This window comes from Nicotiana tomentosiformis, chromosome 9, assembly GCF_000390325.3.
Source record: "Nicotiana tomentosiformis chromosome 9, ASM39032v3, whole genome shotgun sequence".
NCBI classification, from domain to species: Eukaryota; Viridiplantae; Streptophyta; class Magnoliopsida; order Solanales; family Solanaceae; genus Nicotiana; species Nicotiana tomentosiformis.
This window is the reverse complement of record NC_090820.1, coordinates 94,762,729-94,790,476: the sequence shown is the minus strand read 5'-3', so window position 1 is coordinate 94,790,476 and position 27,748 is coordinate 94,762,729. Positions and strand designations below refer to the sequence as shown.

Here is a 27,748-nt window from a genome sequence, read left to right as displayed (position 1 = left end):
AAAATTACAATTTTATGTCCAAACGATTAATAAAATTCAGAATCCATAAACTTAAAATTTTGAATCCGACTCTATATATAAGATAGTAAACCTTAATTTATCCGAAATTGGAGTTAGTTGCAAATCATTTTGCACTTATAGGAATAGACAATATAATTGTAATAGTAATGATTTAAGGAGTTGTACTTTGAATTACCATGAATCAGTGATAAAGATAGGCATTTAATAATTCTAAACGAAATAAAGAAGGAAAAGTGTTATTTTAGAGGCCGAACATTTGGCCACGTATCATTCAACTAAACTGAAAAATCCATTTAAAAATGAATTTAACTAATATCCATTAATATATTAATTTTTTATATTATCATACTATATTTTTTTAGTAATCGCGACATACGTGTCAACCTGCGCACACCTCGATTAAATTTACAGAATATTTGTTATTTCCCACCAGCAAGAGGTACCCGATAATCTTATCTATTTTAGGCTTGAACAGACCACTAGACCTCACCCTTGAGTGCATATTACTTTTGTTTAGAGCTGTCAATACAGGCTGACCTAACCCCAGCCTAGCCCAGTCCACGCGAGCTTTGGCATTTGACGGGCCGGGCTAGGCCAACAAACTATTTTGATGGGCCTTAAAATGGTAAACCCAACCCAACCCTACGTGGGCCACGGGCCCTCACTAGCCGGCCCGCCATTTTTAAAAATTATTTTTCATATTTTTAAAATGGAAAAAGGTCCAAAATTACCCCTCTACTCTGGTATATTGTTTACTTCTGCCACCCATTATACTTTTCGTCCAAATCTATCCCTACCGTTAATAAAATTTGCATAATTGCCCCTAACCCTAACGTCCCTCCACTGTGGCAGCCAACTCCTCTAATATTTTGTCCATATCAGCTGCCAAGTCAGCAAGTCCCACTAATTAACCCACCCCTCTTCTTATTAAAATATCCTCTATCTTCTTCTTCTTCTTCTTCTTCTTCTCTTAAGTCTTAACTCGAAAATTATTTTGGTCGTCATTTAAAGATCAAAACCACCAGATTTGAAGTTTTGATGAATGCTTGCATTGGAGTCTTTAGATCTCTTTCCGGTTTCAAGTTATCTCCAGAATAGTTAATCATGATTTTATAGCCCAAGTAGTTAAGTTCAGATATTTTGAAGATTAAAGATTTGCTTCAAATTAAACCCGGACAACAGATAACTCCTAATTATCTTTTAAAATTTCAAGCTTTAAGCCCAACGAACCCAGGTAATGGTATTCTTCAAAAGTTCTACTCCAGATCTTAGTAAATTTTAAACTCCACAAACACACAACCAACTGAATTTAATTCCCAATAAATAATAACATATATTTTTCTCCTCAAATTTGAATAACTTTTTTTCCAGCCACAACTTCGACCTCCAAGCTAACCTAGCACTAAGTGCTTGTAATGTTCAACTCACTTTCCACCCAACAACCGCCAAATGATTCTAACACAATCAACATAACCTCATTTGTTCTTGTTCTTCATTGAGAAATCACACATTTAACTAAAAAATTATCCAAAATAGAAAAATTATGTCTGCTTTATATTTGTTCTTCATGGTGTGTGGACTTTCATTCAACCTTTACAAAAGGTGATTTTGAGCAGTCATTCAAGAACTTTCCCATCTATGAGATTATCATCGATGGCAAGAACATGGATTTCTTTAGAATTCATAGGTGCGCACAAATTCAAATTCCTCCATCTTCTCTTCCCTCCACCTCCGTGAAAACTCTGTTCCTTGCCATGTCTTCCAATCACAAGTGGGAAAACAGAATTCTTTCAAGTTTTTGCAACACACAGTAAAAGTCATAATAATTTCTTTGCTATTTCTAGAATACTGCCATTAGGACAAGTTCCAAAGAATTAATATAGCAAAAACGGGTGGGAAGGGGGAGAAGAAGCAGCAGCGTGGGGAGGGGAGGGAAAGGATTTGTCGGAGAAGAATTGTACCGAGGAGGGGAGAGGTTTTTTTGCAATTTTTGTTGTCTTTTTTAATTACAATTGTCATTTTTTAAGAAAGTTACACGTGTTAGTCATTTATTTGTTCATTTGATACGTCACAAGCATGTGAATGGCACGCATCTTTGTATTTTGGCTGTCTATCAAATTTTGTGTCTAAATGACACATTTGAGATGTGGTTGGAGTGTTCAAGTGAGATAGACTTAAAATAGAGTGCGTAAATGAAAAGTGTGGACAAGTTTAAGTGGATGTCGATGTATTTTGCCTAATTAAATATATTATTAAGCCCACGAGCTAGCTAAGCCCAGCCTCGGTCAAGCTTCATGTGCCACGAGCTTACTTGGGCCGGGCTTAAAAGCCTCATTTTTAAACGAGTTCCAAAAATTATAGTTGAACCTTATTAAATTACGGGTTGGGTTGGACCGACCCAACGGGCCAAGCTCATTTTGACTATTCTATATTGTTATAGTATTATACTATCAACATATATAAGATAAATTCGTTAAAAATAAGTTAAGTAAATTCTCCTAATAGTTTAGATTAAAAGCTTGTGTAATTTACCATTTGAATTCGAATCTCCAAGTTTTTTGTTCCTTTTGGTACTATCTAAGTTGCACTTCCTTATATTTCAGAGTTGATCCGAAATATTAGAAAGTGAGATTTTTTCTATAGATATAAAATTAGGATAATATTTATCTGATTTAGCTAAAATTTTCTATTTACAAAAAGTAATTAATTTTTTTAACATAATATATAAAAATTCGATTAAAAGCTAGTACGATCTATATACAATTTGTACAGAATCTAATCAAAACCTACAATTTACATACAACTTATATATAATTTGTATACAATTTTTTTTTATGTCAAAACATATACAATTTATATACAACTCACATACGATTATATTAGTTGTACATATTTGTATGTTATTTGTATATTCGGCATACAAAATACATATAACTTTTTCTTCTTCTTCAACAACTCAATTTTTCACCAAACTCCCTTAAATTGAGATATAAACTTCAAAAGATATTCCCAATCGTTTGCATCAATATTCAATCCAAAATAATAATAATTTCATATAATCCAATTTTTCAATTCATAGCTTCGAAGTTTTTTAATGGCTCTCAGTGAAATTTAAGCTCACATCTTCACGTTTTTCACACCCAAACAAGGTTAAATTAGTTTTTGGTTTAAAATTTTAGTTTAATTTCAAATATACAATTTGTATTCTTGTCCCTTGGTGTATAATAATGCTCTATTCTGGAAAACTCGAATCACTGAGGAGAGGTAGAACTCTTCATCAGGATGAAAGTAAATCCATGGAACGTGGGAGGAAGAAGAAAGAGAGAAAATAAGGAAGATTGTAGTCTAATATATTACTTTTTATTTTAATGGTAAATATGTATATGAAAATGTATTTAAGTGATAACATCTCTAAAATTGAAGGATAAATAAATTTATAATGCAGTATAAATAGGTAAAAATTTGTGTGGTCACATGTAAAAGATAGCACTAATGATATTTATAGAGTTAGTAGAATAAGGAGTAACTATATGTTTGATGCTTTACTCTTCCTTAGCGGAAGACTTGTAATTAACTTCAACCTCTAACTCTTTCCTTATCTTGAATTGAGTTCTCTTTAAGTAAGGAATCCTGCTTCTTGTCACTTATACAATCTTTTCATTCAAGTATTTCAGAAATAACTATGTATACTTATTCCTTTCACTTGCATGCCTTTTGCTTATTTTCAACTGTGACCTGCGTACAATATTCATGAACCTGGTACATGCATATGTTCCTTTGTCAAATCATTAAAACCTATAATGCTCTCGTGGGAAACAAAATAAAAGAGACAAAACAGCAATAGGAACAGTAGCTTGCTGAAAGCAAAAACAAGAAACCATCCTTGCAGCGGCGGAGGCCGGATTTCTGCTAAGAGGGTTTAAAAAAGAAAAAAAAGTGAAAAAATGAAAAGAAATTGTGGTTAGTGAGAATTGATCCAATGACCTTATAAATAATTTGAACCCTTTGACCATTAAACTACACTTTTGGACTATATCAAAAATATTCAAAACATAATATATAAAGGTAGAAAACAGATTTTGGCTTATGCATACCACGACGACCCCTTCGGCCACCAAATCCGCCCATGCATCCTAGAAAAAGCATAGAAGTTACAGTTAAAATATAGGTAGATAAATTTTGGCGCGTATATAAAGTAAAAATGGAGGAGCCAAGGTACAAACCAATCTTGTTACAAATAAACAACATTAACATTTCCAAACACTTTCACTTTATGTTGAGGACAAAAAAAAAAAAAAAAAAAACTTTAAAGTAATTCTTGGAAAAGTCCACCAAGAAACAAAGTCACCTTTTTCCATTTCATTGATAATATATTTGAAAATTAAGACCATTAGTTTCTCCTTTCCATCCTCTTTCTTGTTTCTTTGGAATTTAATAGACCATTTTCAATTGAATTATGAAAGTATTGAAGTGAGGGAAAAAATAAGGAGAAAGAATTGAATTTGATGGGGAATTGTTTTGGAGCTAAGCTATCTAACTCTAACCCTAGTAGCAGTAGCACTCACCCCAGTTTCTCAGCTAGACCCTCTACTCCAGGTACTTTCTACTTGTTTTATGCACAAATTGTGCATCTGTTGTTTTATAACTACTTAGTTTCTATTCTGGTTTCTTTGAATTTCCATTTCTTCTTGTTTATGAATTCCTTTCCTCGGAGAAGGAACTGAGATTTAAAGTTTATGAGTTCTGAATTTGCAACCGAACCCAGCTCGTAGTTACTTGATTTGCAATTATGTATTTATACACATTTAATAGATTTTTTAAATACAAATACAATATCTAAGCAAAAGTTCGAACCTGTAGGTAACGTTCTCCCTCCGCCCCTGCCTTTGCGTTTCATTTTATATGGTGGAAATGGAGCTTAAGAAAGTGTGAAGACCCTTAGAACCTGTGATCTAAAACGTGCTATCTTAAACGTGTCATGATATTTCTATAGCTATTAGAGCATGTTATTAAGGTAAAATGAGAAATTTAAAGTTAAAATTGTAAATATGTTATGATTTTGTTGGAGACCTTAATTCTTGTAATTATTCTGCTCTCTGTTCTCTTTTTCCTATAAGTACCAAGTGGGATTCTCTTTGCTTTTATGGTATTCGAAATGGTTGCTTTTTTCCTTGCTATTTAAATCAAGGATGTTATTCTAAGTTTTTTGTCTGGCAAAAGAGCCTCAAAATGGTTGCACACAAATGCATCTGTTCTTTTATGCTTAATTTTTATTCTGAGTACTCTGGAATTTCCTTTTCTTCTTGTTTCTTTCTCTTAACAAGTATCTAACTTTTTTCAACATTCTTGAACTTCTTGTAAATGATTTGTTGAATGTCTTAATTCTTGTAATTATTGGGTTTTCTGTTCTTTTCCTCTAAATTCCAAGTTGAGTTCTCTTTTTAGCTTGTTATGAATTAAGGATAATATTTCAAAATTGTAGCTTTTATATTTAGCTGAGAGTGAGAAGATTCGAATTAGAGATTTACATGGTTGTTTTTATGCAGACACATCAAAGAACTACAGCAGTGGCGTTGGCTATTCGGCAACGAGTAGCAGCATTGGAAATAGTCATTTCTCAGCTGCTGCAAGTGATGATACATGTTTGAACGGAGAGATATTGCCAACTCCAAATTTGAAGATTTATTGTTTTTCTGATTTGAAGTTAGCCACAAAGAATTTCAAGTCTGATTCAGTTTTGGGGATCGGCGGTTTTGGGACAGTGTATAAAGGATGGGTTGATGAGAAGACGCTTGCTCCGACTAAAGCTGGAATTGGAATGATTGTTGCCATCAAGAAGTTGAACTCTGAGAGCACTCAAGGATTCGAAGAGTGGCAGGTATAAAATTGAGATGTTTTGATACAACGATAAAGCAATCTTTCTTCGGCACAAATTTAGATTTTTTTTGGATAAAGAAGCCAATGGTTTGGCCTTTTCCCTTTATATTAAAAGAACTTTAAATTCACAAACATAGATACAAGTTGAGGACGTGGCTGCAAAAATAAAAGATAACGTAGTCAGTTTGTGGCTCGTCATTTAGTCAATAACAAGGAGTTAGTTGTTCAATATGCTGAAACTTTGGGTATCCAATTTTGGTTAAATATCTATAGAACAACGTCTTCTGTTTTGGAACATCCAGTAGTAGACTTGAGTAATTGTCCATCTAACAAACTAGGATGCCCATTGTACTTGCTTGATGCAATTGAAGTAACGAAGGACTATAATGAAATGTGTATAGTCTAACTGTGTGTGTGTGTGTGTATGGCTCAAGCGAAATGATACCGGCGCAAGGTAATTCAATTCTTTAGTTTGTGGCAGAGAGTTTTAGAAGACTCTCGGTTATTAAGGTCACTGCTATATATATATATATATATATATATATATATATATATATATATGTTTATTCAATTATACTAATATTCGTCTCGATTCAGGTATTAATCAGATTTCTATTGCTTAATTTGCACGTTGTCAAGTAGAAAATTAGATGTTGACTTTGCTTGTTCACATTGTGTATTGATCGCTCATAAAATATGAAGGATTTTAAAGGTTGATGTCCTTGTTACTCCATTTAGAAAGCCTTGCAAGAAAGATAAGGTTTTAACAATATTGTTTTGGTTTGGTTCTTCGAAGATGCAGAGTTGGAAAAGTGAGCAAACAAAAGAAAAGAAAGTAGAATTGAATTTCACTAAGCTGAAAAGGTTAGTGTTTGAGAACATGATTCTTACTCCAACACTACACAACAATGTTGCACTGAAATGTGTTGGTGTTGGATATGGTGGTTTATCGGTATATCTGCTGACACTTATTTGAGATGCTGTAGGCACAGAGTCCGCGATCTTTAACTCAATATTCCTCACTTTTTCAATTTTCATTTGCCACAATAATGCATTTTATGTTGTTGACACTGTGAAATGTGTCTTAACTGTCTATTCATCTGAAATTTTCCATTTTCTTTTTGCTTAACAAGTAACCTATCTGTCGCCGGTTCTTCTGATGTATGCTTTCCAGTTAGATTCTTTAAATGATGCTCATAATCTGTGTCAATTAAAAATGCAGTCCGAAGTGAACTTTCTTGGAAGGCTTTCGCATCCTAACCTTGTTAAACTACTGGGATATTGTCGGGAAGACAAGGAACTGTTACTTATTTATGAATTTATGCAGAAGGGGAGCTTGGAAAACCATCTATTCAGAAGTAAGAAGTCAGTGTTAGAAATTCAGTCAAACCGAAGCTACTTAATGATATGATGCACTCACCTACCACTTGTTTGTTTGTGTAGGGAGTGCCGCTATTGAACCACTTACTTGGGACTTGCGACTCAAAATTGTCATAGGAGCAGCGCGGGGCTTAGCTTTTTTACATACGTCGGAAAAGAAAGTCATTTACAGAGACTTCAAGGCCTCCAACATACTGCTTGATGGGGTAAGGTCTGCTTACTTGTGAAAAGTTTTTCTTCATCTTTTTCTTCTCCGACTTTATTGTACATCTGTATTTGGCTATTTGTTGAAACTTTTTACTTTGCACATTTTTATTTGTAGAATTACAATGCAAAAATATCAGATTTTGGCTTAGCTAAACTGGGGCCTTCGGGTGGAAACTCACATGTGACTACTCGTGTTATGGGGACATATGGTTATGCTGCTCCAGAATATGTTGAAACAGGTAAGTGCTTTTTGAGCCCAATCTACGTGGTTCAGAGACTATACTGCAATCTATTGAAGCACAACAGTTAAATGATCGCGAGTTTCCTTTACTACATGGGGTATAGAGTATAGACTAGCACTAAGTTGCAAGACTAGCTCTGACCTTGACTGAACAAGCGACCATTGCTTTGGGATTTAAGTGGGTCGATGACCGTAGTGCTTTATGGATTAGTTGGTTAATGAAGTTCAATTGTTTGTTAGATACTTAGATTCTTAGTGTCATTTTAAATCAAAGTAGCTCTATCTATCTGACAAAGATTTTGACCCATTATATATATTCTAATAACTGATTATATATATCGACAGACAACAGATTGTGGGTAACGTAGGACATCTCTATTTTTCACTGGGGGAATCTTTGGAATTTCAGCTAATAACCCATTATCTCTATATACTCGCTATTAGTTAGCTCGTTTGCTTTCTGACTGCTTACTGCTCGAACTATTACTATCAACTAAACAACCCTTTTTTTGTGTTATACCGTGGTTAAATTAGCATACTAACTGTAATTTCTTGCCTTTATTTTGTTATTATCACCTTCTTCATAAGTGATTCATGAATAAACCCGTCGAACATGTTCCAAGATCTTTAGGACAGATTCAATTATGCATACTGCACTTTTATTAACGCGTTTTTTTTGAATATGGCCAATCTGCTATGGCATCCACTTGCAAGTATAGATGTATAAGAGTTGGGAACTAAGTCGCACACTGTTGTAGCAGTTCACCCCATAGAAATAGAAAGCAAGAAGCACGAAAGCCATTCGCAGTAATATACGTTAATTAGGAGTATTGTCATGTTAACAGGCCATCTATATGTAAAAAGTGATGTCTACGGATTTGGAGTAGTCTTGCTTGAGATTTTGACAGGCTTACGAGCACTCGACACCAAACGACCAAGTGGACAGCAGAAGTTGGTGGACTGGGTGAAACCGATGCTGTCTAACAAAAGGAAGCTGAAGTCCATTATGGACGCTCGGTTGGAAGGCCAATATTCTTCAAAGGGAGCAATGCTTGCTGCTCAGATTACTCTAAAATGCCTAGAAGGCGACCCCAAGAATAGGCCTTCGATGAAAGAAGTAATGGACGTGTTGGAACAGATTGAAGCCATCAAGGAGAAACCAAAAGAATCCCGAAGCAAATCCGAGCATTCTTCATCTCATCGCCATCGACAATCTCCAAGAAGTCGTCAGACAAATGACCGTGGCTGACAAGTAGAACTGGAGCAAATATGAGCTGAAGAAATTGGCCTTAGCTATGTGTTTATAAATTTTCTTTGTTTCTCATTTGGTTTAAAAGTTCACTGTTCTCTATTTTATGGCATTTCATTTTTTAACTACAATTTTGTATTGTCTGTCACCTCTTTATTGTATGGCATAACTGTATTGTATATTTGTATGTAATTTATTAAAGGTACTCATAGAGAGCTTGACACTGTTTTTGCTTATGTATTGAATATTGAGGAAGGTTCAGCAGAGTTAATTGCAGCAAAATTTCCTTTCAATTCAGTGCACTGGAATATGTGGTTGTAGCTGTTATTTTTCTTGTTTCTTCTTATTTAACTAATGATTTATTTAATGTGAATATCTCTCAGTTTAACCATGTCTTCATTCAACCCACTTACCTCAATTTTGAACCAAAACAAGTTAGAAGGACCGAATTATGTTGACCGGAAAAGAAACCTAGATATTGTCCTAACTGCTAAAGGTTACAAATTTGTAATCACTGAGGAGTGCCCAGAAAAACCTGATGAAGATGCTACTGATGATCAGGTTAAGGCCTATGACAAATGGGTCAAGGCTGATGAGATGGCTCGATGTTACATTCTTGCCTCTATGGCGAATGTTTTGCAACATCAGCATCAGTCTATGGGGTTTGCTTATGACATGCTCAAAAGTCTCAAAGAGATGTTTGGTGAGCAAAATCGTGCGGCTAAGCAGACAACCATGAAAGCCCTTTTGAACACCAAGATGGCTGAAGGATCATCGGTCAGGGACCATGTTCTGAAGATGATGGGTCTTCTGAAAGAACCGGAGGTCCTTGGAGCTGTGATTGATAAGGAATCTCAAGTTGAGATGGTCCTGCAGACTCTGCCTGACAGTTTTCAACAATTTTTCTTGAACTATAACATGAACAAAATGGATTTTCCACTGGCGAAATTATTGAATGAGCTGCAAGCGGCAAAATCTATTATCAAACAGCAAGCTCCAGTTGTGGCACTAAATGTTGAGAAAGCTTCGGTTTCTAAGTCGAAAGGCGGTAAGAAAAAGAAGAAAGCTCAAAAGGTTTTGGCAACTGGAGGTGCGACTGGTGTAAAAAATCCCAAAGGAAAGTGCTATCATTGCAAGCAACCCGGGCATCACAAAAAGCAATGCCCTGCCTATCTGGCAAAGATGAATAGGCAAGGTAATTCGAATTTAAATGTTGTTAAAACTTGTTTAGCGGCCGTCTCTACCATATTTTGGTGTGTATATTTAGGAGCCACTAATCATATCTGCACTACTTTGAAGGGGTTTTAGGAAACGCGGCGGCTAAGTGAGAATGAAGTTTGCGTTTTTCAAGCCAATGGCGAGCCAACACCAGCTTTAGCATTAGGAGATATTCGAGTTTCGTTTAATAGTGATAGAGTTTTAGTTTTGAAAGATGTTCTCTATGTACCTTCTATTAGAAGGAATTTGATTTCGGTTTCGAAAATAATGGATACTGGTTATAATGTTTATTTTGCTAATAACTCTGATGTTATAAAGTTCAATAAACGTTTCATCTACACTGCTGCTAAAGTACATGACCTTTTTATTTTTGATATATCTCCTTATGTGCTACAACAACTAAAAGAATTAAATAACATTAATCTACCACATAAAAAAAGCGTATTTCTGAATTGTGCCAAACATATTTGTGGCACTTACGTCTAGGTCATATAAATCTAAATAGGATTTCGAGATTGGTCTCTGATGGACCTTTGAGTTCATTGCAAGTGGAGGCACTGCCAACATGCGAATCCTGTTTAGAAGGTAAAATGACCAAGAGTCATTTTCCCTCACAGGAAATAGAGCCAACGATAAGTTAGAATTAATTCACTCTAATTTGTGTGGCCCTATGACTATACAAGCAAGATGTGGTTTTGAGTATTTTGTGACTTTCACAAATGATTACTCAAAATATGGATACATTTATTTGTTGCGCTGTAAGTCTGAATGCTTTGAGAAATTTAAAGAATTTAAGACGAAAACAGAGAAAAGACATGATAAATATATCAAAACATTACGATATGATCGTGGTGGTGAATACCTTTATGCGGAATTCATTAAATACTTATCAGATTGTGGAATTACATCTCAATTTTCTGCCCCAGTAACACCACAACAAAATAGTGTGGCAGAAAGAAGAAATAGAATCCTTATGGAAATGGTTAGATCAATGTTAAGTTATTCCGATTTACCTTCTTCCTTTTGGGGATATGCTTTAGAAACAACAAATTATATTCTGAATTTGGTTCCTTTAAAGTCAGCACCTTCAACTCCAGCAGAATTGTGGACTGGGCGCTAGCCAAGTTTACAGCACATTCGGGTTTGGGGTTGTCCAACACATGTATTGAAAGGAAAATCAGATAAATTGGAATCGAGGACAGAAATATACATTTTTATTGGATATCCAAAAGGAACTAAAGGCGGTTTATTTTAGAAGAGGACTATTTAATGAACCATATTCCTAGAAGTAAACTAGTTTTACAGGAATTAAGTAACGGAGTAACTAATGACTCATCTCTGGAACGTATCCCGAAAGCCAGTATTGACATACCACTGCATTATCGTAGTGGGAGAAATGTCAATAGGCAACAGAACGCACAAGAGTAATTGCCTGATATATCAATACCCCAAAGTAGTGGGAGTAATGTTGAGAAACCTCAGATTGTTGAGCAACCTGAAATTGTTCTTCAGCCTGCACTCCAGGAAGATGTTAATGATATCCCAGCACCGCAAGGTGTGGAGGATAACATTAAGGCTTCAGTTCCGGAAAATGATGTTGTGATTCAACAATAAAATCATACTGCACCTGTAGTGACTAGTCGTATTGGGAGAATTATTAAAACACCTCTCCGGTTTGCGCTCTTGGGAGAATCTTATGATAGAATTCCTAAAGAGCCTAATACAAAACCTCTTAATTACGACGAAGCACTACAGGATACTGATGCTGATAAATGAGGTGTTACTATGAAATCTGAAATGGAGTCCATGTACTTCAATCAAGTATGGGATCTTGTAGAACCACATACTGGAGTCAAACCCATTGGTTGTAGATGGATCTATACGAAAAAAAGAGGAGTGGATGAAAAAGTGCAAACTTTTAAAGCTAGGCTTGTTGCAAAAGGGGTTACTAAAAAAAAAGGGATCGATTATGAGGAAACCTTTTCGCCAGTAGCTATGCTTAAATCCATTAGGATTCCCTTATCCATTGTTGCTCATTACGATTATGATATTTAGCAAATTGATGTCAAGACGTCTTTTCTTAATGGAAGTCTTGATGAGTACATCTATATGGCACAACCAGTTGGTTTCATAAAAAGTGGCAATGAGCATATGTTGTATAAATTAAAGAAATCCATTTATGGATTGAAACAAGCTTCTAGAGCATGGAATACTTGTTTTGACACATCGATTAAAATCTTCGATTTTAATCAATGTGAAAATGAGTCTTGTGTCTATAAAAAGTGGGATGGAGATAAAGTTATATTTTTGGTTTTGTACGTGGATGATATTTGCTCATAAGAAATAGTGTGAGCATGTTGAATTCAGTAACAGAATGGTTTTCCTCGCGTTTTGATATGAAAGACTTAGGACAAGTGACACATATCCTTGGGATCAAGCTTATGCGAGATCGCAAGCGAAGGATATTAGGCTTATCCCAAGTACTTTATATTGATACTATTCTCACCAGGTTTAGCATGCAAGATTCCAAGAAAGGCTTTCTCCCTTTTAGACATTGAATTTCTTTGTCAAAAGATCAGTCTCCAAAAATGACTGATGAGATTGAAAAGATGAAGGTGGTCCCTTATGCTTCTGTTGTAGGGAGTCTCATGTATGCTATGCTATGCACTAGACCTGATATTTGCTTTGATGTTGGCATGGTTAGTAGATTTCAGTCTAACCCCGGATGAGAACACTGGATTGCCGTTAAACGTATAGTCAAGTACTTGAAAAGGACTAGGGATTATATGTTGGTTTATCACTGAGGTGATCTTGCACCCATTGGCTATACTGATTCAGATTTCTAGTCAGATAGAGATTCTAGAAAATCTACCTCAGAATATGTTTTTACCTTAGGAGGTAGAGCCATACGTTGGAGGAGTATCAAGCAATCATGTGTTGCTGATTCCACCATGGAAGCCGAATATGTGGCTGCATCTGAGACAGCTAAAGAGGCTGTTTGGCTCGAGAACTTTTTAAAAGAGCTTAATGTAGTTCTTTCGGTTCAAGCACCGATTGTACTTTATTGTGACAATAGTGGTGCAGTTGCAAACTCGAATGAACCAAGAAGCCATATAAGGATTAAGCATATTGAGCGTAAGTATCACTTAATTCGGGACATAACTCAGAGAAGTGATGCAAGAGTGTTGAAGATTGCGTCAGAAGACAATTTGGCAGACCTGTTTATAAAGAGCTTGCCAAAGAAGATTTTGACAAGCATGTAGAAGTAATGGGTATTAGAGTTATAGACGCATGGTTATGAGTGTAAGTGGGAGATTGTTGGGATATACTATTAACCATGCAGTTTAGACATAGTATTATGTTTTTATTCTTTATGAAACAATTATTTATTTAATTTATTCAATTCAATAAAGTACTTTTTTAAATAGATCATTTGTTACATGTGTGTCCTTTAATTATGTAGTAGACAATTTAGTGTATGAAATCTTAGTTCATGCACATAAGATTAAATTGTCGGTTCTCATAATTAATAAACTATGTTCACAATTAAAAATATTATTGGGCAAAATATCTTGATGATTGTAGCACAAGAATATGGTATAATTTATCTTGATTATGGGAGTGGTTTTACTCCGACTTCTTGTGCTAGTATACTTAGTGTATATTGAATGGACCAAGTAGAGAAAAGATGTTTTTGTACTGAATATAATAAAATATTTTCTCTAATTCATTAAATGAGCTTACACTCATAATCTTGATATAATTATTATGATCAATGTGATTTGTTTATTGTTTTGATTTATCAAAAGGTACAACTCTATTCAGAGTTAATGTATGCCTAATAGATTGGACAATAACAAATAGCATTTGTGAAATAATAATTAGTTGATAGAATCCATGACTTAGTTTTGAATTTGATGAAACCCCTTTATGTAAGCTTATAAGTTTTCATGTGAAAACCCGGCCGATGAATTTTGTATCCGTCACATGAAATAGTTTAAGCAGAATTATAAAGGATTTAATTAGTTGATTAAATTAAACTGTCAATGATTTAATTTAATTAACTGATATTTGTGACCTTAACACGGGGAGTTAAAATAAGTGTTAGTGAATTTTTGAAATTCATATTGAGGAGTTCAATTGCAGTTTTTTAGTGGAATAAATTATAATTAATTATAGTAGGAATTAATTCATCCAAATTTTCGAATTAATACTATAATTAGTAGCCTCTTATTATTTCTGTGATCCCTGCTATGCCTAGTAAAATACCTGGACTGACTTGGGTAAAAAGTGACTTTGAGAAAAAGTCATCCCGTAGAGTTAGAGTAGGATTCTACTTGTACAAGCAGAATTCTACACGTTTTTGGAGCCCTTTTTTGACTGAAAAACGAGTCTACATAAGGAAGACGTTTTTCACCAAATAACTCACTTTTCAGAGTTGTATTATTTTTGCCCACTCAAAGCAAATTCGTCCAAGGTCTTACTAGGACCATAGCAGAAGACTATAACCCTGGATTATTGCTCTGAGGAGGACCTGTGTAACGTCTTCAAGAAGTTAGTGGTTCTTAATCTCGTAATTATATCATTGTCTAGTTTACATGGATTTGATGCTTGTGTTACGTATGTTTGCTTCCGCTGCACATGTTCTAACAATTATAGGAGTAGTAGATTTTCCGTAGTTGTCTATTTGTGCATTATTGGCTTTAAGTTGTGGACTATTTTCTTTTCTTCATTAATAATACGTGCATAAGTTATGAAGTAGGGATAGAATATGGAATAAAAATACAATTATAGGAGTAGTAGATTTTTCGTAGTTGTCTATTTGTGCATTATTGGCTTTAAGTTGTGGACTATTTTCTTTTCTTCATTAATAATACGTGCATAAGTTATGAAGTAGGGATAGAATATGGAATAAAAATGCGGCGGTGGCGGACCCAAAATTTTGTGCAAGCGGGTTCAATCTTAGAAATACATAACTTTAATCGTAAAATAGTAGTTGTCAAGTGGGTTCAAATAAAATATTTATACAAAATTTATGCAGCTTTACTCGTAATTTATATATATACACAATATTATTTTTTGACGAAGCGAATTCAATTGAACCTGCTTTTCACCATGTGCGTCCGCCACTGTAATGCGGGATTAGTAGTAATACATGAATTAAAATTATTAAATAACAAAAACTAACCCAATAACAGTAAGCATACTTTTATATTGTTTAAAAAGTAAACACTTATTTTAAAATTAATACGCTATATACTAATTCTAATACATCGTACCAAATATCCAACAAGAAGCTGTCCTGATTGCAATTTGTATACAGTTCAGGATTGGATTTGACTGATACCAATGCAACATCTCATCATACAAAGAGATAATCTTCGCACTACTAATCCGTAAATTATTAATTTATGCATTACTTATCTTTTCATAACTTGTCACTAAAAACAAACGACTAAGTTAATTAAATATACTTGGAGCGATTTGTATGCTTTCTGTAGTGCAAGAATCCTGAAATTACAGGCAGTCGGCCCAACATCTCCATTGACCGTCTACGGAAGATCTTTGAACTACGGATAACATTCATAACTCTAAGAACAAAAACCTGCACATTAATACTCCACTAGCATACAAACACATTATGCAGCTATTGAATAATAAATCCAGTGGATTGAGATCTATGACGACAACAACAACAACAACCCAGTAAAAAAGGTAGTGTGTACGCAGACTACCTCGGACGATAGACCCTCGGCTCAAGAACACGAAAAGCAATAGATTGGTAGCAACAACAGAATAATAAATCCAGTGGATTGAGATATATGACTATGGCTGAAAATTAAATAGTGTCCAGAAAATCTCTTCAGCCTAGTGTATTGAAAAAGAGAAGCCACATGGAGGTGGAGAATAGATCATTATATTAAACTAATTATGGAACCGACTTTAACATCTCATGTATAGGGAACTCAAGAACTAGATCTTTCAGCACTTTCCTTTTTAGTCCAAGTGAAAAGAGAAGGGCAGACGACGAGACGCGGATCCAAGTACTAAAATTTTGAATATTTATCTCCAGCAAGATTTGACGCTCCCTTGTGTCCAAAATCGATCAATTCATCAGAGCCATCAGTTGCCGTGTTGTCCTATAGTCAAATACTGACACTACTGTCCAGAATTTCCAATAAGTCGCTCTACTGCAGCATGAACATTGCCTGCAGTGGCAATCAGTGCCCGGATATTTTCTTGAGTGTCAAAGAAACCCATTTCTTGTAACTGGGTTAGCTGAGTAGCGTATAGTTCCTCTGGGGGCACTATAACAAAACATCAAGAGGAAAATTGACAAATTGGTTAAGTCGGAGGGAAAAAGAAAGAGAAATGTTGAAGGAGAGAGAGAGAGAGAGAAGTAACCATTAGATCTGTTAGGGACACCCAAGACCCCTGCCTCAAGTCCACCAAACATGTTCATCAGCATTTCCATTCCATTGTCAACTGCTGCAATTATTCAAACCACCACACGATGTGAGTTGACTAAGCATAATCCACACACAGAAATTGCATTAACTTTGTCCTTCAACCCTGAATTTTATATAGTATTTGACAAGTCAAAATAGATTCAATAGTTCCCTATATCCATTGTATCACTGACAATCAATAGCCATCTCTTTAACAACCTGAATAATGGTTTCACAGTCAAGAATCCAGTTTGAAACCCAAACCCCATTCAAATAAACTAAGATACACAATGTCTCTGCAACGCAGATAAGAACTTTGACGAATTGAGTATCTATTTTACAAATGAAATGATGTATAGTGAGTTTGAAAGTTGAAGGTGTGTATTGTTCCCAATGGACCCCGTTTGTGCTAAGATAGAGCAAACTTTTGAAACAAAAATGTTAAGAAGAATTATGCTCCCAAAGACAACATTATATAACCAATAAACCAGCTATCATGCAGACTAATTAGGAATGACTGATCCCAGTGATAGGATTATCAAGTTCGAAGAACTGGAGAATGGGAAGTTTACCTGCTCCACCAGCATTTTGGCCCAGTTGTCTGCAAGTAGAGAAAGGAAACTTCATCAGCACAGAAAAGTAACAAGATCGTCTTTCTTCCTTCCATATTAGATAGGATTTTTCCATTCAAAGCAAGTAAAAACAGAAATATGTCAAGTTCTCTTTTCTTCGGCAAGAGTATGAGAATTCAAGCGAATACACAACTCGTGTAAGATAAATCATGAAGCATTTCTCCAGCCAAGAAAATAGGTCCCAACTTACTGGTTTGTTTGCTGCCGCCAAGCTTGAGACAAAAGCCCATGCTGAAAAGTCATAAGTTGCTAAAAAGAAAGAAAAGATGTAGAAGTCAAAAAAGACAGATGGATAAAAACAAAGGAACACTATAACAAGATAATCATACACTGATTGAACTCTATGCTCAGAATCTCAGACACACATCAAAAGCCCTCTTTTTGCACCCTTGCCCCAATAACCCCACTTAAACCCTAAAGAGCTTCTCTTACCCAACAATGGGCAGCCTTACCCCACCTTTTTCTTATTCCTCTTCTTCTTCGGATTTCTAACATAGAACTATGGATTCACAAACAGGTGTAATGTCATTGTGAAAGAATGATATAGAAAAGAGTAGATGAGAATTTTTTGTTTCTTAGTAGTTAGCACCACCTGCCATTGTGTGTTTTTTCCTTTACACCATTTGACATCTGATGTTCACTTGTATTTGGTTTACGGTCTCTTTGGTCCATTTATATTTCCTTTTTGGTTTATCTTGCACATGAATGCACTCCTCTTGAGTGCTATTAATGATAAAACTTTTCCTATTACCAACCAAAAATGAATGGGATCACCCACACCATTCAGTTGCTAAATATCATCCACCAGATGCATATTTTAAGCAAGCAAGACCTTCCAACTGTGGCAAGAATTCTTTACCTGCATAGTCTCAGGTGATGTCAATTGGCGAATAAACTCAGGATTTTGCATCATTTCTCTAAGATGGGAGTTGGAATCGAGCATGCCTCTTAGCTGTGGGTTCAGCCCTAAAACCTTATCACACAGATTAAATGAGAAGCTTGATGAGAACTTTCAGTCAAACAGACAAAGAGGAGCCAAGGGAAAAACACCATAAACTAAACGACTGCATGCAAATTTCCAGTCAGACCAAATAAATAAATACCTGGTTCATGTACTGAGGATTTGAGAGGAGAGATTGCATCATCTGTGAGATCTCAGGGTTCTGCATCATTTGATTTAGAGAAGTGGTATCTGGCATGCCACTTAGCATTTGCTCCAAACCTGGGGAAGCAAGTCCACCTAAGCCACCAAGTGGTGCAGCCCTAGTATCGGCAGCAGTATTTGACCTAGCAGTGGTATTGGCTTGGGCAGCTCCAGCTGAAAAAAATCAAGGTATAAGTAAAAACAATTCAAGCCATGCAACTTATGGAGATGCAATCATATACCTCATACTTATCCAACAACATGACTTCATAAGAAATTATACTTCATAAATAACGCAATAACATAATGATTAGCCATGGATCCTACGAGTACAACATAATTTTGTCTTTGACATGAAGGATTAAAATGCTTTAAATCAATACTAAGAAGCTTACAAGAAACTGTGAAATATTTCAATGGGCGAAAAGTAAAACGAATAAAAATTTCTTTTACAGTAAGCACATTTTGATTAGAAATTTATAGTGCTTTGATGACCATTAAATTTTGTTACATGATAGGGATATGAGAGCACAAGTTCTAAACACAAATTGCACAAGTAGGATTTCATTGCCAAAACTTAGCAGCAAAGATGCATGAAAATATCTCCAGAAGCACAAGAGAAAGAGATTAAGTTGGCTACTAATTGCAGGAGAACCTCAAGGTCAACAAAACAAGAGATTAAGTCAACAGTTTAACTATTTCAAGAGGCATTGAAGAGAAACAAAAATCAGTGCACAGGATCAAGTTAGATTTTATCTCATGTTACTTCATTTTTGGTGTAAAAAAGAATATCCAAATGAGGCAGAAACTTTTCTAGAATTCATAGTCCCTCTAAGATAAGAGGAGGCCTATACTGTTGTTTTTTTTGCTCAAAATCTCAGCACTACCTTTATGCTGTTTTATTACTACAATTATTACCATTTCAATTTCTTGTTAAAAAAAAGGTAAACAGGTGAACTCTAGCTAATCAAAACAATTAAAGAACAAGAGATGGTAAAAACTAACTGCCTGCAGATGCCCAAGGATTAGGAAGTGGATTAGTATTAGGAGCAGGCGGATTATCAGTTGTCTCAGAACCGGAAGTTGGAGGATTATTTGACTGATGTCTGCCTTGCCCACCACCTTGTGCTCCCAAAAGAGCTGCAAACGGGTTAGACCCCACATCATTTCTCGTATCTCCAGACAATGTTGTTGCATTTAGGAGTGGCTCTTGGACATTTTCATACATACGCCTCAGCATGTTAAATCCCTCAGGAGAAGATTCAATATTGCTCATGGCCCTGTCAGTATTGCGCATCATCTCACGCATAAGTTCAGGGTTTCGTGCAGCCTCCATTGTCTGTCGAAGAGTCGCAGGATCATTGAGTACGTGAGAAAGCTCGGGATTACGCTCCATGATCTCTCGCATTTGGGGATTATTCATGATCAAGTTGCGAATGGTTTCAGGGTTATTCATTAAATTCTGGACAAGAGGCATATTCAACATATCTCTCATCATGTTGGGGTTTTGAGTCAACTGCTGCTGGACCTGCTCAAAATCTGGAAGTCCAGCTCCAAACAAACCACCACCACCACCACCACTTCCAAGACCAGGAAACAGTGAAGCTCCAAGGCCTGATCCCGGAAATGGCCCGTCTACATTAGAAGCAGCATCTCTTGGTGCATGCTGATCTGTATTTGGACCTCCAGCATTGGTTGAACTTGCAGGGTTTGCAGAGGGAGCTGGGCCGGAACCTCGAACTAAATGCACAGTGTGATCCGCCTCCAGACCTATCAAGCACAAAGTTAAAATAAGCTAGATCACTAAGATTATCACTCTGACAGCTTGATAACATGTGACATGCAGATACGGTAACAGATACAAGAGAAGCTTCGCACTGAGTTGCTAATAGTTTATCACTTCTATACTCAATCTTGAACTTTTTGAAGTGATGATTAACCGATAGTGATCAACTTGACATGCGTCAGAGTATCTTCATGTAACAAACAATGCAGACTTAGAAGTTAACCACAGGGAAAAGAGGATAATTCTGTATGTGCAAAACTGAGTGTCCCAAGGAGGGTGGAACCACACATTACATTCAACAAAGAGTCGCAGAAGCCCCACTTTTACACCATTCTCACTCAAAAAAGAAAAAGAAGATATTCCATCAATACCAAACTGAGTATGCCCAGGAATGTGGAATCACACAATACATTCAACAAAAAGTTGCACAAGCCACACTTTTCACCCATCTCGTATCACAGTTTTTCAATTCTAATAAAAATAAACCAAAAAATTCCACTGGCATCACATCTTTCCTCTATATAATAATCCGTTTTTCCAATCAAAACTTGTACAAAGTCAAACGTTATGATAGAATGACCATAGTAATGTAACAGAAAAGACCTTATGTCTCTTAGAATTTACAATTTTTGGCACTTTCTTGGAAAAAGTTACCAAATGAATGGTTTTGAGTTTTATCTTCTATGCAAAAAATGTAATAAACACAGATCCTTCTTTTTCAGACAAATATATAATAACATTTTGAATTCCTGAAAGACCGAGTAAGACACTTTTTAGTTATAAATGGTCTACTAATACAGTATAGTTTAACAATAGCTTCCCACAAGTCAAAGCAATTACTTCAGAACTTTTTAGTTATCCCCTCAATCTGTCAGACACTTGAGGCTACAGCAGTGTAGACATCCTACTATTCAGTTTCTAACTTGCTGTCACTAAGTCAAGTCAAACAATATAGTACTCCATCTTCCATGTCAGCATGTTCAGCATTAGTATGTCCACAATCCAACATCAGTCTAGAACTTCCAATCAACTGATTTTCAAAACTAGGACTACCCCTCTAATATGGCAAACAGTTCGTGCACACATTCTTGCGCATTGAACAAATTATTAATCACTCCTCCCAAGCAGCACCTCTCTTTCACTGTCTGGTAACACGTTATCAAGTAAACAATGCCCATGTTCTTTTTATCAAGAAAAGACTCACGTTGTTTAAAAGTAGATACCAAAAGGATATTAGCAAACAATACAATTTGCCACATATATTGAAGCCAATAAAGCTCATTTTCTTCATCTTTGCTCACCTTCAGCAGATAAGCCCCAATTCCAATTATCAGATATTAAAAGAATTAACAGTCCCATTACAAGCATAATAATAAGTAAAGATTACATATTATAACCTAAAACAAAATATCAAAGGAGCAACTACTACTACTACGCCTCTATTCCAAGCTAGTTAGGGGCGGCCAGCTTAATCCTCAATATCTATTCCACTCCTCCATTTGTTGATTTCACTCTAATACTCAATAGTTAAATACAAGGGTTCATAATTACAATACGTTCATTTCTTTTTCAAAAAAATAAAAATACAAGAGTTCATAACCAAATCAAAATCGCAAGTTATCAATCCCCTATCCGAAGAAATGTATATGCCCATAGGGTACGGCCCTTCCCCGAACCTTGCGCAAACGCGGGATGCCTTGTGCACCGGGCTGCTCTTTTACCGAGATCAACTAAGAAGTTCGGGAAATTTGACTAAAACAAAGGGAGACATGGACAGTGAGGATTAGCTTTGGATTAATGGACTTGAACGGTGATTTAAGGGTAATAAGTATAACAATCTAGCTGAAGGATAGAAAAAGACATAACACAAAATTCCAATATTTTTCCAATCCTTCACACCATTCTTCTGATTTCCTTTCTCCTCTTCTCAATTCTTCTAATTTTTACAGATCCGCAAGCTTCATCTAGTTGTTCAAAGTTCAATTTTCATTACTGTTTATTTCTCTTTCAGTTCAATTACCTTTGTTTTTTTTTGTTGATATGGTAACCTAAACCTACCAATCCCTCTTCCCTAGAGGTCAAAAGTGGCCTTCTCCGTTTTGCTCCCTTGATGAATGACTCGAACTCCCAACCTCAAGGTCGGAGGTGGAGGGAGCTTTCCAATTAAGCTACCCTTTTTAGTCCCTTTGTAGTTTGAATTTTTCTTTTTTTAATGAAGTAATTGGCTTCAATAATGGCATCAAGAAGATGCAAAACAGTTCGAAAATAAAAGCAAAAAGCAAAAGGCCTGTTAGTTCCATCACAAAAAGGCTATCTTAAGACCAAGGAGCTAAAAGTTCAAAAAGTTATCAGGGGAATCTACAGGGGATACATTGGCCCAACTATATAGGTACAAGCGGCATTCCGCCTTGAAGAGTGGCAAGGAGTTGATAGTCCATCAAAACATCTTCTATTCCATTCATTCCATATGCTCCATAAAACACCAGCAGGTATCAACTTCCAGATTTTCCTGATGGTACTGTCAACTTTGCAGCTGCTCCAACTCTCAAAAACTTGATGTTGTATGGTATAACCCAGCTAATTCTAAAACAGAATAAAGCATATTCCACATATCCGTTGCAACTGTACAGTGCAAAAATAAGTGGAGACTGCAGAGAAGTTGGAAATCAAATCGAAGACCGAGGCATTGGGGGCGAATTCTCTAATCTCTACATTCTTGATATGTCTTAGATGACAGGTTTAGAAATGAAACCCAATGTAGGGAGAGAGGATCATCCATCACACACAATAAAACCTTGAAGAAGAGTTGAACAGGTTGGTTCAAAAGGGATCTGTTGAAGAGTAGCTTGAGAAATTTGAAGGCCTTGGAGCACAGATGATATCCGCACTCCAACACTCAATGATGCCTACTTCCTTTCAAGATTCACAGGTGGATTCAAAGAAGAAATTAAGATGGCTATCAGGTATTTCGACGAACCACTTTGACCAAGCAGTTGAGCAGGCAAGGTCGCAAGAAAGACTATTGAGGCTTACCTAAAAAGGAGCAAAGCGATCTTGAAAACTTCTACCTCCCAGCTGCATTCTCAGCCCATTCATAAGCCTAGTCAGCATACTACAGTCTACAAATGCTGGAAATTGTGCAATGACAGCGTAGTTGATGAAAATGTGCCTACTGGTGCCGAACTTTCACATGGTTTGACTGCTTGGGCTGATGTAAACGTGTATGTGGCAGAGGATTCTATTGCTTCAATCCATAGAGATATTTTGGCAATATTGCTATTGCATCAGGAAATGAAAGTAGTAAGGGCCTTTTCTCTTATGGCAAGGTACACCTGACATGGTTGAGATCAAACAAGAGGTAATAGGTTTTCCTAAAGAATAAGGTGGTAGTACTGAAAAAGCATGCTGGAACAACTCCAGACCACACGGAGCTATCTTACTTAGCAAACAGAAATGGAAAAATCAAGAGCTTTGCAATAGAAGTTAGGAAAAATTGAGCGTAAGGATGATGGGACTGACGATAGGGGAAGGTTAAGGAATTCTGATTCTAAAGAGACTCCTTATATTCCGTAAGAGGTGTTGAAAAGGGAAGTACACCCAACCATTTACACTTGTAATGCCTTTGCTTCACGACGTGTGGGAAAAGTGAATAGCTCTTCTGATAAGCTGCTAAATAAGAAGTTACTAGCCAATTTATGTGTTGGTTACAAAATTCACATTCTCTATTACGCACATCGCCCTAGGGTGCTCTCCATTCAGGCTCTTTGTCTTCCATGGAAAGGGACCTCAGCTGAAGGTGAAAGGAAGCGTTGGGTATGTGTTCGGTAGAGTAAATGCAAATTCCAGATCATGGAGATGAGGGCTATTGGAGGAATCCACCAAGATTGTCTCCCAAGTCCAATTTTAACCACCTCTTGTTACCCATTATGAATCCTATCTTAGTTTATGTTTCATTGCTTTAATTATGAGTAGCTAGACTAATCTCTAGGGTTGTCAACCAAATTTATGTTGTTTAACTGATGGGTAGTTGATTACTTGCTTTATCTAGATTGGGTTTATTATTATCTACTTGAATATGTGTTCATTTGGCTAAATTAAGTGGATACCTACACTAAATCATTCCCTGTTAGCTGGGTCTTGCTTAGGAAAGTAGATTTAAGCTTGGGTTGATCTAATTACTCAAGGAATTAGAGTGTTTGATCAATAGAGATTGCGGGGAATTGCTAACCTCATCCCCTATATACTATATTCAGTTATTAATGCACTTCTGACAGCTAGGAATAGCAATTGGGAGTAGGCCCATTAATTATCGGGATATACCAGTGGGTAATTATAGTAGACCATAATAACTACCCAATTAAGTAAGCTAAATCGGCAAAAATCCCATTAATTAGGCACATAGAGGTGGTGAACAATCCTAGGCTTCCTTTACTTGAAGTAACTCACTCTTTCCATTCGCTCATTAGTTGCTAACTTAATTGTATTTAGATTAACAAAATCCAGCTTAAGAAAGATAATTGGCATCGTATAAGGCCATAGTAATTAGACTTAGGCTTAACTACAATCAAAATTGCTCCTTGCGGATTCGACTTGGATACTATCCAATATATATTGAGACGATTGTTTTGTTCTAATTAGAGGACACGGTTTGACGTTGTCAACGCAATTGCGGGATTAGACCACATCCCTCGTATAAAAACATTGAAATTTTGTGAAGAGGCAATTTGGAACATCTCTCTCTCTCTCTATCGCTCTCTTTTCTTGTTCGTCTCCTTCTCTGTCTGCATTTCCTCTACAATTCCTCTTCTCTATTCAAGTGTACACCATCATCTTCTTCAAGTTTTCATCGCTCCTAGCTGATAGTCATAGCTAATTCTCTTCTTCTACATAACGGTGGAGTTCGTCGGTCGAATTAATGCTGATGTTCGAGTGATGTTCTTAGATTGAGTTTGCTTCTTAGTTCTATTTTCTGCACTTTCATTATATATTCTTCTTTCTATTTGAGCTGTAATTCCAGTTTACTGATCAGTATACATGGAGTACTAAATCGCTGAGTGCTAATTCTGTCATCTCCATTTGAATTCTGAATTGTTACTATTGTGGAATTGCATATGGGTAGTACCAAGTTTGTTACACCATATTTCAATACAAATTCCAAATATGTTAAGAATTAAAGTTCTTCGCACTTACGGTGTAAAAAGCTATTTACACAATAAGGTCAGTTAGAAAGTATTTGCAGGTAACACTATTTAATAGCATTAATAACTAACCTAAAATAAATGGCAAGTACAGAAGTGTAAAAAATTATCAGTGCATATAACTTAAAATCAATATATTAATTGGATTTAAGTTTTTTATATATTATCAGACAATTTTAACAGGTGGTAGCAGGTCAATTACCATTTTTACCAGATTATTAATTACTGATGTTTATCATTTATCAAGAGATTTCCCTGTAATTATCTAATTAGTGAACTGATTAATTACGCACCAGCAGTTGATCATCTTTACTATCGAAAACCAAAGAAAAAAAAAGTGAATAATTAACGTACCGTAACTTTCGAGAGTTTGCTCGTCTTTTAAGATGCGGCCTTTATAGATCAATCTCTGATTTTCAGCAGGAATGTTTGCGTGCTGTACAAGAATAGACTTGAAGGATCCTACGGTGGAATCGAGGTTAACTTTCACGGAGAATTTCGAGCCGCTGGAACATCGGACGTTGATTGTAACGCCTTCGCCGGCGCCGGTGCTATTCTCCTTGTTTGAATCGCCGCCGACCATACTCATACTCCTCCCCGTGTGCAATTTGGGAGGTGTATTTTGGTAATTTCAATTGATTGAACAGAAAAAAGAGTGCAAGAAATTGAAGCCCTATATGGGGAAATTTCACAATTCGCAGGCAGCTAGATATTAGAGACTAGAAAGAGAGATGCTATAGCTTTTAAATCTTTTTATCAGTAGAAATGTTTCAAAGACCACGTAAGATCTAAATAAAAAAGTTAGTACTCACTACTTAATTGTTTTTCCTATTTGTTTAAGAAACTGTGGAAAATTGAATTATGGATGAAAATAAATATTCACTATTTATAGACAATAATATTTAGTTATTAGAAAAGAATTTTGAGTGTCCCTAATTTGCAATTACCCTAATTTTAGTGTACGTGCATGTTAATCAATATAAAACGTATATAAATTATTGAAAAATAGAAGCGGAAGCAAAACTAAACGCAATATATGTTTAAATAATGAAAATAAATATGTCACGACCCAAAATCACACCACAGGCGTTGTGATGGCACCTAGTCTCTAAGACTAGGTAAGCCGATTTCTATTATATTTTGAAGCTATTTTTTTTTAAATAAGTAATAAAAACTAATAGCGGAATAAATATGAATATACAACCTCCCAAGACTGGTAGTACTGAGTCACGAACTCTAACTGAATACATGGAATGATCATGAGGACCGAATATACAATACTTTGATTAAAAATTAATAGTACAATGAAATGAAAAGACTCCAAGGGACTGCGACAACCAAGCAGCTCTAACTTGAATCCTTACGGTCCTGCTTTAAATCTGCTTAAGTCTGATATCTTCAATACCTGGCTCTGCACAAAATATGCAGAAGTGTAGTATGAGTACACCACGGTCGGTACCCAGTAAGTATCAAGACTAACCTCACTGAAGTAGAGACGAGGTATATTCAAGACACTCACTAGTCTAATAGCATGTGCACTATAATATACAAGATAGTAGAAAACATATAACAATAAGGACATCATAAAACAACCAGTGATATGCACAGCAAGATAACAAAATACCATTTAATATCGCTCAATAAATAATAAATATAAGTACACCCAATTAAATCAAATTCTTCAAATAAGTGTCATTCACATATAATTCTACCCAATAACTCTCTTTGAAATATAATATTCATCAAATATAATTCTTTCATATAATACTTTCTAAATAAAAATCCTTCTAAATAAATATTTTGAATATAATTCTTCAATTAAAAAGTCACCATGTGACACCTCATTTCATAATCATAAAAATACGGGCCTCATCCCATTTTCATATTTTTCATAAACACGGGTCTCAATATATTTTTCATATCTCCACGGCACTTCGTGCCCATAATTAAATCATCATATTTTTTCGGCACCTCATGCTCTCATTTCATATCACAACTACACGGACAATTCACGTGCCAATATCCTCAATGTATATAAGATCTACATGATCAATTTATTTTCACTAAAGTGAGTTTAGAATTTTTAACTCAAGTAAGAAATCAACAAAGAATTAATTTTTTTTTAAAATCATTTGGGTGAATAAAATAATATTGCACTTAAATTAAAGCATCAGATAAACTACTGGGTTGGTTGTAAAACTATTTAATTTAAAATATAATAATAATTTCTTTTATTTAAATCAACTCAATCATCGAAAATTAGTAAGAAAACTAGAAATATACCTCTTTAGAGTCTCGTGCTAAAAAGCTAAAGCCAATACAATACAACTAGGAGCACAAAACACA

General features: G+C 35.6%; 2 protein-coding genes across 4 annotated transcripts; one reads left to right on the top strand and one right to left on the bottom strand.

The window, feature by feature from the left end:
* Window positions 1–4,388: 4,388 nt before the first annotated feature.
* On the top strand, window positions 4,389–9,268 carry LOC104093768 (probable serine/threonine-protein kinase PIX13). The gene is made up of 6 exons (XM_018769968.3): window positions 4,389–4,617; window positions 5,568–5,899; window positions 7,121–7,256; window positions 7,342–7,484; window positions 7,601–7,724; window positions 8,572–9,268. The coding sequence occupies exons 1-6, from the start codon at window positions 4,527–4,529 to the stop codon at window positions 8,973–8,975; spliced, it is 1,230 nt and encodes a 409-aa protein (XP_018625484.2). The 5' UTR covers window positions 4,389–4,526; the 3' UTR covers window positions 8,976–9,268.
* A 6,722-nt stretch (window positions 9,269–15,990) lies between these two features.
* LOC104093769 (ubiquitin domain-containing protein DSK2b-like) lies at window positions 15,991–26,126 on the bottom strand. Of its 3 annotated transcripts, none has more exons than XM_009599583.4 (8): window positions 25,757–26,126; window positions 19,424–20,188; window positions 18,378–18,592; window positions 18,134–18,247; window positions 17,465–17,523; window positions 17,215–17,243; window positions 16,599–16,682; window positions 15,991–16,501 (listed from the first exon to the last, which is right to left on the bottom strand). In XM_009599583.4, exons 1-8 carry the CDS (start codon window positions 25,989–25,991, stop codon window positions 16,353–16,355), a joined length of 1,650 nt encoding a protein of 549 aa, XP_009597878.1. In that variant the 5' UTR covers window positions 25,992–26,126; the 3' UTR covers window positions 15,991–16,352. The 3 variants fall into 3 exon arrangements, with proteins under 3 accessions (XP_009597878.1, XP_009597880.1, XP_009597879.1); XM_009599585.4 differs by having other exon boundaries at window positions 16,599–16,679; XM_009599584.4 differs by having other exon boundaries at window positions 19,427–20,188.
* Window positions 26,127–27,748: the final 1,622 nt, after the last annotated feature.